The sequence below is a fragment of the Phalacrocorax aristotelis genome, chromosome 12 (assembly GCF_949628215.1).
Source record: "Phalacrocorax aristotelis chromosome 12, bGulAri2.1, whole genome shotgun sequence".
NCBI lineage: Eukaryota > Metazoa > Chordata > Aves > Suliformes > Phalacrocoracidae > Phalacrocorax > Phalacrocorax aristotelis.
This window is the reverse complement of record NC_134287.1, coordinates 944417-962334: the sequence shown is the minus strand read 5'-3', so window position 1 is coordinate 962334 and position 17918 is coordinate 944417. Positions and strand designations below refer to the sequence as shown.

Sequence of the window (17918 nt, the reverse complement as noted above, 5' to 3'; positions counted from 1 at the left end):
CCAAACTGAACTATAAGAGCACATCCAGTAGTCATCTGGAGTCAGGGCAGAGGAGGCTGAGGAGCGTTGCTGGGGCAGATGATGTGTGGTGGGGTGTTACCGGGCTGTTACCTGTGTGGCACTGTATCCATGACAAGAATTCCAGTAGAGTGTTAATCCAGTTTGAATTTCCATTCATTGCTAATGCAGGAAGGACTACCCGTCTGGGATTCCCACCCCTGCTTCTGCACATCAGGAGATGTCAGGTGAGGTGCGATGGTTATAGGCAATGGTCTGATCACAGTTGCTTCGCAGCTGACTTTGCCTCCTCAGTCCCATTTTTCATCTGACAATAATGAGTGCCAGGAATACTTAAAAACTGAGCCCAGCCCAATCAGCCGACTGGAAGTTACTGGTGACATTTGTCCCTAAAGCGGAATATTCCCACAGAAGGTACCTTTGATCCTGCAGGTTACCTTCCTGTTCTCTGCCAATTCCCCATCTGCTTGAGGTTTTTGTTTTACCGCTCTCTTCTAGTGTCTGGCATTTTTTCCATATTTTTTTTTTGTTCTTGCTTTCTCTTCTGGTTCACTTCCACTCCTGTGGCTTTTCAGACTTTCCTTTCTTAACCTCACTGTTCTCAGAATTGTGTGCTGTTTCCTGTTCCTGCAACCCAGCTATGGTATTTATTAGTGGCTTTCTCATCCCTACCCTCCAGTATTTACAGGAGTGACACGGAGTTACCTTTGGCATTGTAAACACCTTTTGGTGACTCAGTTTTCTCCAAATCCTTTTTGTTTCAAAGATGAAATTAAAAAATAACTTGGAAGCAGCATTTGGGAATACTGAACCAAGAAAAATGAACAGGTTCATTCACTTGGGTTTAGTTTTCATTTAGATCACGAAAGCCTCTTGCACTCCACTGCAAAGACATTTTTCCCCTTTCAGTTACATGTTTGTAATTCTAAAATATAATGAAGGAAACCTGTTCCTTGATGGAATTATGTCAATCATGAGACCTGGATGAGATGTACTTTATAGAGGAACTGTGGAGTAATATATGTTTTTGAGTATTAAGGATATATGTTGTCTTAGCAGGTTAGAAAGGTAAAAACTGTACCTTCTGGCTTCTACAATTTGCTGAAACGCTAGGCTTTTAATAACTCAGTTGTATTCTTCGTAAGGATACAGCTTCCCTAAGAGATGCATGAGTGTGTGTGCACACGCTGGCTCGAGCAAAACTTGGTGTAGTAAAATACAGCTTGTTTCCTTGACAGAGAATGAGAACTAGTTTATTGTAACTTCAAACTTCACAGGACAAATGAAATGTGACCACTTTCTTTGTAGAACTGAAAAATCTGTTTTTAGGTGCCATGCTTGTAGATGTGCTGCTTGGGGTGAGGGGTTTGGAGAGAAGGGGGAGATGTCCCATACGTCCATACCTTACTTGTTCTGTATAGACAATTTTATGCAGCTTTAAATTTCCCTGTGTTTTTTTCCTTCTCACTTGCTGCTTTTCTGCATGCTTCACTCTGTTGAAAGGGGAAATGTCACTAGAGTGTAACCTAGTTTTGAGGGGTTATCACAAGATGTTTCACTGCTGAGTGTGTATCTCCTTGATAAAGCAGGGGCTGTGAGGCTAGTATGATGAAAGATAGCCTTCCCTGCTTTCCCTGACTCCTTCGTCGGAACTCTGCCTGCTTCTTGGAAATGCAGCTGGAGTTCCTCTGGGAGACTTAATGTCCTTGTTTGCACTTGGAAAAGGAGGCTGGCCAGGTGCAATCTTCAGATGATAGCAGAAGCAATCTTTGAGGGCCTCCCCTCTTGCTCTGGGTGTAGTGAGGTGAAAACCTGAGGCCTCATGAAGGCTAGTTTCCGTGGCTGGTGAGTTAGCTGGTCGATGGACGAGTGGAAAGTGTTCATGGGTGCCAGCGACGGGGTAGTCCGCACGTGCAGAACCTATAGGGACGAGCTGTTGCCCACTTGTGCCATTTGCATTGATATCTGGATGACAGAGCGGTCTGGAGAGCCTGCTGACTCCTTCCGAGCATTCACGTGTCCTGTGGTGAAGGACTGACTTCTGAGAAACCACAGCTGTCGGCTCCATGCCGATAGCCTGCCAGCTTAGCCAGGAGGAAATGGATGACAGAGCGAATTGTGTGTGCTCTACAGCAACAGGTCAAAAAACTGGCTTCTTCATATTAGTTTCTAAAGTGGCTGAGTGGCTTGTGAAGTACGTGGCCATGCCTTTGTTTCCTCTGGGCTTTTCCTGGGGGTGAGTTTCTGCAGGGTAGCTGTTTGGGGAGCCCAGCAGGGCAGGTAAGCAGGTTGGCACGGGGCTGCTCTTCCCAGCTCATCTACTGATGCTTCCTGGAGCAGGGGCATGTTCTTTGGGGGAAATGTGGTTGGGTTTCTTGGACCACATCTCCTCCCCTTGCTGCTGTTTTCACAAGTACTTCACAGACTGTCAAGTGGGGCCTGAGGTAGCCTTTGTTTAAAGGTGAACAGAAAGGCCCTCCAGTCAAGGCAGAGCTGTTTATAACGACGAGCTGTTGACCTACAGGAGCTGCTCATGGAGAAGATCAATTCAGGTATTCACATAACTTTCTAATGAGTCTGATCTTCTCAGTTAAGGCCTCTCTAGCCTGGGTATCATTACAACGATGTAATTGCTGAATCTATATATTGTCATTACTCAAGTATCTTAGTGAGTGGGAAGCCTGATCTAATGACACGTCCCTTTAGAGCATGGATATTATAAAATGTAACGGGATGGTTTCCTCTTCCAGTGCTTGCATGTACACAAGTCAGTAGCCATGACTGGAACTTGCAAGATGACCATAACATCACTTTGTTACTTATGTGGGAAGTTGGTAATTTGCAATTTCAGAATTTTCTGAACAAAAAAACAGATGAATAATTCATACCCTAAACTCCGAGTGCCTGTTCTGTCAGCTCAGCTGTTAATCCAGTTACTGATTAACATTGCTTGTTTCTTCCCATATTACCTAATAGCTCTGTTCTTACATATGACATCCGGGCAGTCAACCCTGTTGCAAGAATGCAGAAGTGCACGACAGGATCAGGCAATGCCAGAATTTCTTAAAAGCTCAAGTTATTCTTTATCTGTTAATTTGTTTCTAGTATCAAATAACATCAGTGAAGCAGAGAGACCAGGGGGGCTTGTTTTCTCCTTACTCCCCTCTTACCCTTGTGTACTGTAGATGTTGTAGCTGAGACCCACAGCTTTAGGTTTTGTTTTCCTCTGAAGTGGAACATATGTTGGGTAAATGAGGTACAAATTACCACACTAATGGTTCCATATTGGGGTGGGGATGATGCGCTTAGCGTCAGGACGCTGGCAAGTGTCAGCTTGCATATATTTTCCAGGAATGTTAGTGCTTTGCTGTAATTTGGTCATCATTGGCTATCTTTTATCTGGGGTGAGTTTAGTCTTTCTGATTTAGTCATATTGGAAGTAACCAACAGAGATTACAGAGACCGTAACAGTCTAATTACTAGTAACTAGTACTAGTAACAGTTCTAGTAACAGTGGCCTCTTCTCCTCCTCCCCAAAAGACATGGTGTCTTGCTCTTCGTATGCTGAATGCCTGACATGATAGCTATCATGTAAGGGAAGGACGTGGTACCAGTGCTTATTTTTCCTCCTGTGCAGCTGGGCAGCCTGGCACTCCCAGGTGGGAGTAGTCCACCTTTCTCTAAGAGAAGGGTTTCCAAAACTGGGGTCTGGCTCTTGCAGCTGATGACTTTGGACAGTAATGATTAAAATACTGAGTTAAGGAATTTAAAATCTCAGTTCATTTTCTGTAATACTTAGCACCACTGTCTGAAAATCCAGAAGATCACCTTCAGTACATAGCCTTGTGTCAAAGTAGTTTCGTAGTCAAATCTGCAAATTTGTGTTGGTGCAATATTAAAATATATTTGCTAAATTACATGTACTGTTTTAGGTTTGTTTAAGAAATACTGATGTTGGTGGTGATGCCTTACTTGAACTTTACAGAGCTGCAGATTTTTGTCTCTACTCTTTCTACAGCAAACATTAAATCAGCAATCTACTTGTACTCACATGAGTAGGCTTACTTGCCATGTGGAGTGATTCACAAAGTTAAGCATATGTGCACCACTATTTTTGACAAAAATTTCAGCTGAATGACTTGCTAAAATTTTGTGGCTTTAAACCCATCTCCTGAAAGCAAAGTTGCGTTTTATATAATTCATAAAATCCCACTTAAATGTATAGAAAATGTATTTTAAAAATGCATGAGAAAGAATTTAAAATATCCTCAGTTTAAGACTTTGGAATAAATAATGATAATGAAGTAGTCTGGTTTTAAATTCCTGGCTGACTGCTAGCTTCACTGTTTGAAACTAGCAGGACATGAACTCCTAATAGAAGCCTGCTGTAATAACTTTGGCTCACCTGATTTGTGGAAACCTGATGTACTCAGAGATCGGGGGATTCTGAGCAAAACCTGGATTGTTGGCGGCTTCACTGTATGGATCCCACAGGTTAGACAGTGCAGTTGGTCACTTAGGTCTTTGTCATCGGGACTGAGCATTTTGAATATAATGTTTCTTGCTAATATAAGAACTCTGCCACTCCACATCTGAGATCTAATCTAGTAAATAGTACTGCTCTTTATAGGTGTGTTTTACAGTAAGTAGTAAATAACAAATAACTTCCAAAATGTCCTAAATCCTTGACTGCTCCGCAGTTTTCCAAGGTTTGGAAAATTTTGGCCTTGGGAATAGAGTTTTAAGAGTTCATGCCAGTCTTCTGAGAAGGGGAAGTCAGTGACTTTCACCCCATGTTTTGGGAGACGGGGGGGGAAAAAAGGTGTGAATCAAAAGGTAGAAACTAGATAAGAAAGCGCTCTCTCCTAAGCAGATACAAAATAATCTGTTGTTTCCTTTCTCTAGTTGGGAAAAGTAGTTCCTGGCAGGGGTATGAGACCTGTGATCTATTTTAATGCTTGCTAGGTTTTTTTGCAGCCAGTGGTATCCATTCAGTTTCTTTGCTCTTCCATCAATATCTGTGCTGTTACTGGGAAACAGGAATGAGAACATAGTTTTGTATACACAGATTTTAGGGTTACATGTGTTTACTTCTACTCTTGGATCTGTTTAGGTAGAGTACTGTTACTCTTCAATGCAAGAGCTCTGACACATTTCCATTTCACTCTTGTATAGATAGAGGAGCTTATAGCTCTTGCTCGAGGAACAGGATCCCTTTAGACTACTGCCTCATGTCGTATTTTGTTGACACAATAATGAATGTGGGAGTTGGGGTGAAAAACTTAAGCAGGATCCAGAAAACTAAAGATACTACTGAAATGAAAGAAAAGTTGTTTTTCATTTACTTTAGGAGAGGAAGACTGAAGGCTGCTGCCCACCCTCTAGTGTACTCAGAGCACAGCTGAGTCAGATGAATCCAGTTGCCGATCATTCTTATATTAGACATTGACACACTAATTTTCCTGTCTAACATGAGAGGGGACTATCTTAGCAAAGAGTGGCATTGTTGTTTGTTTTGTAAGCATGTTCTGTGCTATTCCAGCACTTTTGTGTCTTTGTGAATGTTCCCCAGCAATCCCCTTCAGCGAAAAGAAGAGGAAGTTCTGTAGTTTCCCTTTCTTCAATTAGATCCCCTTTTCTGAGCATTACTTTGAGAAGAATAGTAAGTTCCACCCCACCACCTCCCTGGCTGTTTCTCAGGATAGATGTGTATGATATGCATTTTCAGCAAAGGGGAGTGACGTGACAGGACTCTCTATGCTTTATTTTAGACTCGGGCTGTGACTCTGTGACTGATACAGAAACAGAAGACGAGAAGAACCCAGTTTACTCACACAGAGTTGCCATGAGTGAAGAACATGGATCATCCAAGAGCAGTGGGGACCATCCGGTGGTGCAGCCTGACCGCATACGGTGTGGGGTACTGTATGTCCACTCCTTGGGCCACAGTCTTACTGTCGGCTGGTGCAACCCATGATGCTGCTCTGTAATGGACAGCCTTACAGGCCTGGGGATTAGTCCCTAATTCCTTTTCTGACACCTTCCCTCTCAGCCCTCTGTCATCAATGTCTCTGTTTCATGAGCTTGATTCCCTGGGCCCAAAAATAGCTTGGTAACATACAGTGCCCGGTGTTGTCTAGGCTGCAATGTCACTTATTGACAGATGGTGTCATTTATGTAGCTGCTTGTCTTGTGCACTGTGAGACAGGTTCATGCTCTTGAATTCCCATCTCCCGTTCTGGTGAGATTTAGGGGTGGCAAGTGGAGTAAGGTGACTGTAATGAACCAATTAACTCCACAGCCTGGATGCAGTCTAATACAGTAATTCTGGTGCGTGTCCTGCAGGTGACTCTGAAGAGCTTGGATCATGGCTTCCTGTCTGAAAAACAGCATTTCTTAGTATAGCATCCCCTCTGATGGAAAAGGTCTAAGTTTATTCTTTTGTTTCTGTTTAGAACGAGGCTGTGCTGCTTGAGGGAAGAGACTGATTGAGTTGAAACTAAAACATTATACAAATCTAGCTTTAATCAGTTTATAAGTCTAGCTGACAAAATCTGGAGTTTTATCACCTTAATGCATGTATCTATGCTGCTGCAAGCTGTAACGGCAGTCACCTGCCCAGTTACTCCATGACTGGAAGATGCTCCTGAAAACCATTCAGGGCTGAAAATGACAGATGATAATTTGTGTTAGTTGCAATGACACCGAATCCCTAGAAAAGGAACTTAACAAAGTAAATGTTCTTCTGTTGTCAACCTGCATGTTGTAATACCTTTTCTCTTAGGTGCAGACAACGGTTTATATTATCATGAAATGTAAACTAGATGGCGAAGTGAGAACTGAAGTTGAATTCTCTCCAGAGAATGCATCATCTGTTCGTGTGCCAGCTGAGATGGAGAATGAGTACACAATCTCTGTGGAGGCTCCAAGTAAGCTGGACCGAGATTTTCCTGCCCTCCTCCTCCCATTGCTTCCTTTCTGTCTCAACCTGCCTGTCCTGAAAAGTGTCAGAGGAACAAGGGTTAAAGCTGTAATGCAGAAAAGCTTGAAGCCAGGAAATCTTGAACTTGCATTCTCATCTGTGATACTTTTGTGATGAGGAACTGAGATAGGCTGCTGCTTGGGGGCTCTGTTTTCCCCTCAGCAATGGCAGGGTTGCAGTGTGGAAACACCTTACTGGGAGTTCTGAGGGCAGACTGCAGTTTCTAAACCCCTTGTAACTTAACTGTGTGTTATAACCACCAGCACATTAGCATTGGCAGGGGCACTAAGTGAAAGTAAGTGCCAGTAAATAATTGCATGACTATAACAGCACGTGCTTAATGCGTGATGATCTCTGCGATCAGAGCTGAAACTATTTATCCTGGCTTGCCTTTCAATTTAGATACCTTCTGTCACTCCAGATATTTACATTTACAAAACTGTAGGTTGTCTAAACATTAGGTTCACTAAATTTAGGGGCAAGATTTCAGAGCTTTGCAGATTGATAGTAGTTTCCCAGCATGATTTTATTTAATCTCCTTTGGTCTGTCCTCTTGAAGAGTCATTGTGCCGTCTCTGAGAATAGAGGCTAATAGTCATTATAGCAACTCCAGTAAAGCCAGCGAGGTGAATTGATTTAAAGGGGGTGACCTCACCCACATAAAAATGGTCAACTTAATATGTCTTAAATCAAGAGTTATACTTTAAACATGGACCTGGAAACTAACTTGCACTTTGAATTATAAATGTGTCCTTCACATTGATGGAGTATACAACTGTGTAAGCTCTGTTAGAAACTGCAGTAAGAGAAATATATTTTTAATTCATTCCACACGTGACTGTAACTATTTCATAATTTCCTGAGTTGTTAACAGCCAAGCGTATATACAGGGAAAGATTAATTTCAGTGGGATTCAAAACATTTGTGTTTGAAAGAGAAAGTTCAGACCTATGAACCCACACAAGACAGAACACCAAGAAGCTCCCAAGGTGCAGGTAGGAGATAAATCCTGTGTGTGAGTACAGTTGCAAAGCTGGAGTTCTTTAAGTTGATTTCATTCAGAGACTAGTGAGGCTGACAGGGGTTGCAAAATCCCTAGTGACTTTTCTGGTTTCGCTCCCCTTCTTCCCTGCTCTCATATTTTATGACATGGTTTAGAGACTGCTCCAGAGAAAGCCAGGGGTGGAGAGATGTGAGGCTTTCTAGTTTGAGGTGGTGTACTGTTACCGTTAGTGGTCCAGACTACTGTTAGCAGAGGACCTAGCAGGTCACAGGGGATGTGCATTGACACAGCTATGAAGAAGGTAGTCCAAAGTCCTTTTCTACCTAGTGTACAGACCAACTTTCCTACCTAGTGTTCAGACCTCATACAAATGTTAGATGTGCCAACCAGGAAGGAGGCGCTGCTGGACTTGCTATTCACAAACCGAGAAAGCCTGTTTTGTAATATCTCAGTTAGTGATAGCCTTGGCTGCAGTGACCACAATATTGTGGAGCTGGGGATCCTGCTGAGCGTGCTGAAGGTCAGCTCTAAGACAAGGGTTCTGGATTTTAGAAGAACTAACTTCAGCTCATTCAGGGCTCAGCTGGGAGGGATTCCATGGGATGCTTCCATGGAAGACAAAGGCGCTAGTGAGTGCTGGGAGTTCTTCAAAAACTCTCTCTTAGAAGCACAGAACCAGTTTATCCCCTACAAAGGAGAGGGAAGTAAGAGGAGCAAGAAGCCCCCTTGGCTCAACCATGACCTCCTGGGTCTACTCAAATCCAAAAGCGAAGCATACCAGAGATGGAGATGTGGAGGATTATCCGCTGAGAGTTCCAAGGGCATTGCCAGAGCGTGCAGAGATGCAGTTAGAAAAGCAAAAGCCCAGCTCGAATTGAAACTGGCTGTAGATGTCAAAAATAACAAGAAAGGTTTCTTCAGGTATGTCAACCACAAGCAGAAACAGAAAGAAAACACAGGCCCACTGTTAAACAGAATAGGAGAGTCAGTCACCAACGATGCTGAAAAGGCAGAGGTCCCCAACACTTTCCTCACCTCTGTCTTTCCCAGCACTGTCGGGTCCCAGGCTTTGGGAATGAAATTCCTGGTTGATCCAAACACCGACCCACCATCAGTGAAGGAAGAGTTAGTACGTGAATTACTACGGGAGCTTGACCCCCACAAATCAACGGGCCCTGACGCCATCCTCCCGAGGGTGTTGAGAGCTGGCTGACGTCATTGCGAGGCCACTCTCCATAATCTTTAAGAAGTCATGGAGAACGGGGGATGTCCCAGAGGACTGGAGGAAGGCAAATGTTACCCCTGTCTGCAAGAAGGGCTCGAGGGAGGATCTGGGTAACTATAGGCCCATCAGCCTTACTTCAACCCTTGGGAAAGCTATGGAACGAATCCTCCTGAGGGCCATCACAAGTCAATTGAAGCACGTGATTGGGAAAAGCCAACATGGCTTCGCTAAAGGCAGATCGTGCTTGATAAACCTGGTGGCCTTCTATGACAAAGTGACTTGCCTGGTTGACATGGGGCGGGCGGTGGACATTGTGTACCTAAACTTCTCCAAGGCCTTTGATACGGTTCCCCACGGCCACCTCCTGGAGAAATTAATGTGTTATGGCCCAGACAAGTGGCCTGTGCAGTGGGTGGGGAACTGGCTGACAGGCCGCACCCAAAGGATGGTGGTAAATAGCTCTTTCTCAAACTGGCAACCTGTCACGAGTGGGGTCCCCCAGGGATCGATATTGGGCCCAATGTCATTCAATATCTTCATAAGTGATCTGGAGAACGGGATCAAGTGTAGCCTGATGAAGTTTGCAGATGACACCAAACTGAGTGGGGAAGTAGACACTCCAGAAGGGAGAGCTGCTCTGCAGGAGGATCTGGATAGGCTGGAAGAGTGGGCCAACCAGAACCTTATGAAGTTCAACAAGGAGAAGTGTAAGGTCATGCACCTGGGAAAACATAATCCGGGAGTGCAGCACAGACTGGGATCCACCTGGCTGGAGAGCAGCTCTGTGGAAAGGGACGTGGGGGGAAGCTCAACATGAGCGAACAGTGTGCTGCTGTGGCCAAGAAGGCCAACAGGATGCTGGGTTGCATCAAAAAGGGCATCACCAGCAGAGATAAAGTCGTCATCATTGCGCTCTACTCAGCGCTTGTCAGGCCACACCTGGAGTACTGTGTACAGTTCTGGTCCCCGCTGTACAAAAAGGATGTGGCCAGGCTGGAAGGGGTCCAGAGAAGGGCCACCAAGATGATCAGAGGACTGGGAAGCTGCCATACAAGGATAGGCTGGGAGAGCTGGGTTTGTTCAGCCTTGAGAAAAGGAGGCTCAGAGGGGATCTCACTCCCATGTACCAGTACTTAAGGGGGAGCTACAAAGAAGATGGAGACTCCCTTTTTACATGGAATCACATGGAGAGGACAAGGGGGATGGGCACAAGTTGCTCTTGGGGAGATTCCGATTGGACACCAGAGGGAAATTTTTCACAGTGAGGACAGTCACCACTGGAATAATCTCCCCAGGGAAGGGGTTGCCTTGGCCACGTTGGGCACCTTCAAGAGCTGTCTGGACAGGGTGCTGGGCCATCTTGTCTAGACTGTGCCCTTTCTAGAAAGGTTGGACTAGATGATCCCTGAGGTCCCTTCCATCCTGGGATTCTGAGATAATCTCCTTTTTTTCATGACTTTTCATGGCTGGCAGTATGTCTGAGCTCCACCTGTCCTCAAGGTATTTGATGCAGACTTATCCCCATTGTTTGTTCTTAATGGCTTTTTCTTCTCTTTCTTTTCAAAGATTTAACCTCTGGGACAGTGGCTCTGCAGATATATTCGGGCGACTTGATGGTGGGAGAAACAAGTATCACCTATCACACTGACATGGAGGAAATCAGCAGTCTGTTGGCTAATGCAGCCAACCCGGTACAGTTCATGTGCCAGGTAATGCCTCTAGCGAACAGCTGCTTTGGAAACCAGTTCTTTCAGAGGCTAGACAAGTGGGCATAAGCAAAAGTGCTTGCCATGAAGTAGCTCTTCTGAAATGGAGAGAGGCAAGGTTATTTAGGGGTTTTCACATAACCTTAACATCCCCTTTTAGTGAAAGCATGAGTTCTTTTTCTGTCTCTGGAGCAAATAGCTGGCTAAGGTGACTCAGGCTATCCAACTAACAAAAAAAAAAAGGGCAATCAATCAACACTCACATTTAGACCTTGATGACTTGAAAAGATTGGGATGATGGAACTTGATATAACAGAAAGTACAGTAAAGAAATAAATTGTTTGGAAATTTGTACCTAAGGGTTCTTGGAAAATATGTGAAAAGGTAGCAAAGATTCATACTAGCTGAATGAAGTAGAGTAACATAAAATTATTTATTATTAACACTTCTTTAAAGCCACTGCTCAGTTCTCCTCTCATATTTTGCAGAGTTGGAGTACCTGAGGAGTAAAGCTTGCATAAGCAAGTTCTCCAGATGTGTTGTCTTTGCTGCCTGCCTGCATGTCCCTGTTTAGCCGGGTAGTGGAAGCCTACAGAGCAGTGTTCTTAGTCACCACCATACCCGGGCAGGGGAGAGTGTCTTTCCCTTTTCTTTTAGTTCAAGCTGTGGAGCAGTTGGTACTGGACTGTGCCTCTCCTCATGGAATAGGCATGCTTCCCAGTCCTTGGCTAAGAACCAGTCCACAAGCCAAACCAGTGTACACCACAGCAATTCAAAATGATCTAGGTCATACTTGGAGCAGGAGTGACACTTCAGAAGTTTCAGGCAACACTTCAGACTCAGTCAACAGTTTCGGGTATCACTTCAGGCAACAGTTTCAGAAGTAAGATGATACCTGCAAAAGAAGTAGGAAGTAACAGTTTTCCGTGCTTCCAGGTGCATGAGTGACTTTCTTATTGTACTCTGTCTTGTTGTACATTAATCTGCTCAGTTTAATGATACTCTGTTTCTGGACCAGGAAGCTATTAATGTTCTTTGCTGGACCTGAACGTTGCTATCTTCAGTGTTTACTATTTTCTGATATGTGCTAAATAAACACATTATAAATCTCACCTTAACTGAATCTCCAGACTTTCCCAAACAAAAATCACTTTCCATTTATCTCTAGGCCTTTAAAATTGTGCCGTACAGCATAGAAGCACTGGACAAACTGTTGACTGAGTCACTCAAGAAGAACATTCCTGCCAGTGGCTTACACCTGTTTGGAATCAACCAGCTGGAAGAAGAAGATATGACAACAAGTTAGTTGAAATATTTTTATTTTAATTTTGAACTTCATCTGTATCAGTTGTTTTATCTTGGAGCGCTGTAACACTGGAGTGTGTGGTACCTGCACAGGCTGTCTCAAAAATCTTGGACCCCAGCCAGGAAGCTGAATTTCTGATGATGCCTGTAGAAGGGGAACTGCCATTTGGGTTGGGTGACCCTTTTTTATTACATGCATCAGTCTCACTTCCTTTCACTGAGACAAATGCAGCTATGTAGACAGCTTCAAACAAAGTGAAAAGATGATGGTCCCCAAAATGTCTCCCATATTTTCTCCCTTGTTCTTCTCCCAGTCCCATGTGACATTTCTCTCCAGCCTTTTCCCCCAGCCCCATGACTCTGCACTAAGTTGCAGAGTGGGCACTCAGCAGCTGGATTGGTGTAGCACCATGATACGTTGCCTTACAGCAGCTGGATCCTACTGGAATGATGATCTAAGAGGTCCTTGCAAACCTGTGATCTTACCTACATTAAACTATTGCAGTGCCAGATTCCCCACTAAAAGTCATAGGACTTAAGCTTGGAGATGCACTAGATGCATCAGTTAATTTGTGCACAGTTTAGCTCCATTTTGAAACTAATATATATACTTTTCAGGGCTTTCACACCTGCTTTGGTCTATGTGTTTGCTAGGAATTTCGTTTCTCACCTACTGGCTCTGTTGCTGCTAGATAGAAACATTCTAACAGGCTCCTGTTCTCACAGATCAGAGGGATGAGGAGTTGCCAACACTGCTTCACTTTTCTGCAAGATACGGGCTGAAGAACCTCACTGCCTTGCTGCTTACATGCCCTGGAGCGCTGCAGGCCTACAGTGTAGCCAACAAATATGGCCACTATCCAAATACCATAGCAGAAAAGCATGGTTTCAAGGACCTCCGCCAATTTATTGATGAATATGTGGTAAGAGGAAGCAGCAGTCCTTCTGCATTGTTCCACAGCAGGTGTGGGCAGTGGCACCAAGCTTAGCACTTGGTGTTGCGGGAGCCAGAGTGATGGGGTAATAAAGGGTGTGGTGTGGTGTAGAAGACAGACATCCAGCCATGCTGAAAGCTTCCAGGCTGGAAGATTGGGTGCATCTCTGGAGCAGGTACATTCTTGGGGCTTTTGCACAGAGGAAATTATACAGAAGCAGAGGCTGCCATGCTGGGTTTCTTTATCATCAATCCATCCAGTGAAGTTTCTGTAGGGGTGTGGTTCGTGCCTGGTGTACTCTTCTAACATCTCATCTTGGGAAAACTACAGTCCTTTCATCCCACTTAAGGGACTAATATGGGAGCAGAATATGTTTGGAAAGGTACAGTCTGAGGTGCGCTCTGATTAGTCATAGTACAGTCTGGATTGTTTATTAGCTCATTCACAGCTGATCTGTGTAGTCTGCCTGTCTCACTTGAAATCCATTTCTTCCTGCGTTAGGACAGCTGTCTGTTCCCTACTTTTTCTCCCTGAGACCCCAACTCACAATTCAGTTCTCTCTGAGCTAACCCCATCCCCAGAAAACAGCACTCTGACTTTTCTAGACTATGACACTGACTCCTACTGCACCAGGCAGTTATTTCTGTGGGATCCTTCAGTGTGCATGGGGTTTATCCTTTCTTTTCCATTTGAGTTGCTTCCAGCCTGTATGCTTCAAAATAACAAGCAGCTCCTTGACTCAGGTCATGTGAATTCTTGAGCAGATTTTATTTGCCTTTGCTTTCAGTTGAAAAGTTGTGTGTAATTGTCTCTAACAGCTGCCTGAATGGTGGGTGATAGATCTGCCAGCCATAGTGTGTTTTTTTTGTCAGTTAATTACAGTAGTGTTTAAGCCCTGTTTAGGAGGCATGGGTGGTTCTTAGACTTGGGACTTGCTTCCTGACATAAGCATGAATTCAGGGTTATACTTTAGAGCTAAATAAAGGTCATTCACTGTTCTGAGATCAGGAGGGCTGCAGAAACTGTAAATTGTGTGATTAAAATCTTTGTGTTGGGGTAAGTGAGAGATGCTTAGAAAGTCCTCTGAACCTCTTATTGCGATTTTGTGCTCCTCCCATGTCCTCTTCTCCATCAGCACAGTGACAGAGCTAAGAGTAGATCCTGCTGACTGACCATCAAGCTATCTGTGCAGCTTAGTACCGGAGCACGCAAATGATCTGCACCAGTGTGTCCACTGCAAAGTAGTCACTAGATGCACCACTAATATGGATATCTGAAAATCCCAGTAAACCCCGTTACTCACTTAATTTTCTCTCTGGCAAAAGTTCCTCTGCACCTCCCTAAAGCATCACATGAGCTACCTTCCTGACCCATTTTGACTGTGGAGGGAAGCACGTGTAGACAGTTTTGACACACGCGCCCTGTGGATTGAAGGCCTGTGTGGTGGCGGTTGTGGATGGAAGGGTATCTTGTACTACTGCATCAGGTTTAGATGGCTGTGCTTGTGACATAGCTGGAGCTTGATGAGGAGGCTGGGATGAAGATTTAGATTTTGTTCCCTTGTGCAGTTTGGTGAAGATCTGCACTGCCCTCCCCCCCACCTCATGTTGCAAATATGTGAGAAAGGGTTCTACTGTCCTGTGAATCGAAAGTCGCCTGTATTACATGAACAGCTACCTGCTGCGAGGTTTCCTGTTAATCTCATAGAAAAGGGTCTGTGTGCTCCCACTCTGGGTGTTACATGCCAGGAAACTGAAACTGAATCTACACCAAAGCTAAAATTTTGCTTTCTTGTAAGCGCTCTGTGTGTGGCAAGCTCTTCCCCTTGTGGTAAGTTCTGCTTACCCCAAAATAGCCTTTGACAAGCATTTGTATTTTTAGAATGAGCTTTGCTTATATTCTAGTAGTTTGTAGACATCAGGTAGGACAAGAAATTGAGGGGGTGAGAGGCTGTAATGGCTATTCAGAATGTGTCAGCACCAACTTGTTTCACCTTCATTACCTATTATTACAAAATAGAATTGAAGGCTGGGCCCAGACAGCTGTAGTGGGGATTTAATTCCTTTAAGAAGCCTTAGTCTTTGGGAATGGGCTGCTTTTAGATGGTTTTTCCCATCAGTGATGGGAGAGTGAGATATCTTTTGCTTGCTTTGATTCTCCAGATTCTTTATTTAAATGCAACATCAACAGTTTTTTTTTTTTCTTGCCCTCCTTCCTCTCCAGGAAACTGCAGATATGCTGAAGAGTCACATTAAGGAAGAGCTGATGCAAGGCGAGGAGGATGAATCTGTTTATGAGTCCATGGCTCATCTGTCCACTGATCTGCTAATGAAGTGTTCCTTGAATCCTGGCTCCGATGAAGAGCTTTATGAATCCATGGCTGGATTTGTCCCTGCTGCCCCAGAAGATCTTTGTATGTATATTCACAGAATCACAGAAGCGTAGGATGGTTTGGGTTGGGAAGGATCTCTAGAGGTCATCTAGTCTAACCCCCCTGCAATGAGCAGAGACATCTTCAACTAGACCAGGTTGCTTAGAGCCCCTGTCCAAGACACCTAAGCTGGTCTGTCTGTCTTATACATAGTAGTGACTCAGCTGAGTTTCACAGTAAGGGCTGGTTATAGTTTTTCTGCTCTCACCACAAGGAAACCATGCTCCAGTTCTGATGTTGGCTGGCTGATAAAATTGCGCTAAATGTTTATTTGATTGCCAGTGTACAAGATCAAGAGCTGTTTCCTCAGTGCTTTGAGGACTTCCTGAAGCCTGAGCAAGTAAATGAGCATTTGGAAGAGACTAAATTTTCTGCCATGTCCTGCTTCTCCCTCCTGAGATCCAGGGAGGTAGGGACTCTCTGACTTACAGACAATGGTGAAAAGAACACTGTGTAAGATGTGATTTTACTGACAACTGGGAAACTGAAAAACAAGAGCTCAGTTTCCACCTCAACAGCTTGAGAACAAAAGCAAGCGAAAAAATATGTACTGAAAAGATTATAATTGAAAAATCATTATTCTAATCCACTTGGTTTATTGCTAAAAATATAGAGCTAATTCTGATAAATATGCAGATGTTTAATTTTTTCGCCATTCTGTTAATATTCAGTGAGGCCAATTGCCAATATTAAGTACCTACGTTAAGCAGTTGTAGATTTGCTGTTCTTACGTACCTGCCTGTTTGGTCTGGCTTCACCTCACTGATGTATTTTATGATGCCCATGATGAGTAGAGAATCTAGCTTATTATAGTTTAAGTACCTGCATAACGACTTCTAGCATTTCTGCAGTTTTAAGTGTGCTGCCTCAGGGGAAAAGCTTTCTTACTGTAACACTTTTGCTTACAGACCCTACCTGTCCTGGGCTGGTTTTCTCCTCTTATAAAACACATTTTTTTATAAAACACATTTTTGTTGATTATGGGGTCCAGAAGACTTTGTCAGTTCTCTCCCTGAAATTATAAACTCTTCTCTGTGAAGCTTTGTTTGGCCACTGCAGGCATAGTTTTGCTAGCAAACCCAGGATTATTCTGCCTTCAGATGGAGATAAGCAGTAAGGCCGGTTGGACTCCTAAGGAACAAAGCTGCTCCTGCCTGCAGTAATGGGGGTGAGAGTTTCTAGATGTTTGGAAACTCTGGCTGCACTTAGTGCACCTCCGAATGGGGTTGATTGACTGTGGAGGAGGAAAAAAACATGCTTAAAACCAGTAAGCCCAACTTGTCTTCTTCCACCCCTGAAATGTCCAGATCTCCCAGAAACTATGCAGGGGATATTCCTTTCTCCTGTGGATGCAAATCAAGCTTTATCACTTTTGAACTGGACTCGTGAAAAGCCTCTCTGAAAATATTCTCATATTGGTTCAGATTTAGACTGGAATTGCTTCCTGTTGAGAGAACCATTTGCCAGCCCTGCAGACTGTTGGTAGAAAGTTCTGAACTGATTGTTTTAAGGTGCTTGTTTCTTCTTCTCTGCTGAAGATTACCACCTGCTCCAGTCTGCTGTCTCAGTTGCTTGTGTGCGTGTCCACTTGCCTATTTCTGTCAAACAATCCACATTAAGTTAAACAATTCAAGTGCACAGGGTTTCCTGCCCTCACTTACTCTGATTGACAGATCTCAGGAGGGAGTTTGGCTGATGTTTTGGATGGATACATGAAATGGAGCCTGCTTTGCTGACAGGCATGGAGACGGAGAGCAGGAAAGGTTGCCATGGGATGGGAAAGGTTGTGCATTTGAAGCCTACGTCACGCTGCTTTTCTCAAGCCTCTTTACTAGCAAATGCCCAGCAGGCATGTGTCCTTTAGAGGAAGCAGCCACATCAGCAGGGTGGCAGAGGTCTCTGGGATCAGCACCAGAAAGTTCTCCTGGTGTGCAAATGTGCTGCAGGCTCTGCAGGGCTAGTAGGATGAGAAAGGTAAAAAGCCAAGCTGTCCCTAAAGTAGGTACTGACGATCCCTTCACTGAAAAGCAGAGCTGAATGAGTCTGCATTTTAAAATGTTTTCCTCATTGGTGAGATGCTGTATATGGCTTATCTGTAATACCTCATCAAGGAATGTGAGCGTGTGTCCTGCTTCTTCTGGAGTTCTCCTCGGGTATTGCTCCTGCACACAAATCTCTGTTACCTTCCACTCAGGATTCTTTTACTAAAAATATGTTTTTCTTATGTAGTCCCTTAGTCTTTGCCCAAAGAATATTTACAGCTTGTCTGAACAGTGCTTAAAATCTACCTGTATTATAACAGGTAAGGTTAAA

The 17918-nt window shown here is 44.1% G+C and overlaps 1 protein-coding gene across 3 annotated transcripts in view; it reads left to right on the top strand.

The window, feature by feature from the left end:
• Nucleotides 1-17918, top strand: part of PIK3AP1 (phosphoinositide-3-kinase adaptor protein 1) — a 51675-nt gene that overhangs the window by 18331 nt on the left and 15426 nt on the right. For 2 of the 3 annotated variants that reach the window (XM_075108097.1, XM_075108099.1), the window contains 6 exons: nucleotides 5790-5938; nucleotides 6803-6947; nucleotides 10795-10937; nucleotides 12103-12235; nucleotides 12966-13162; nucleotides 15398-15587. In XM_075108097.1, the coding sequence (XP_074964198.1) occupies nucleotides 5790-5938; nucleotides 6803-6947; nucleotides 10795-10937; nucleotides 12103-12235; nucleotides 12966-13162; nucleotides 15398-15587 (957 nt within the window). Of the gene's footprint in view, nucleotides 1-2126; nucleotides 2571-5789; nucleotides 5939-6802; nucleotides 6948-10794; nucleotides 10938-12102; nucleotides 12236-12965; nucleotides 13163-15397; nucleotides 15588-17918 lie in introns of those variants that run through there. The other variant, XM_075108098.1, reaches the window with a different exon arrangement.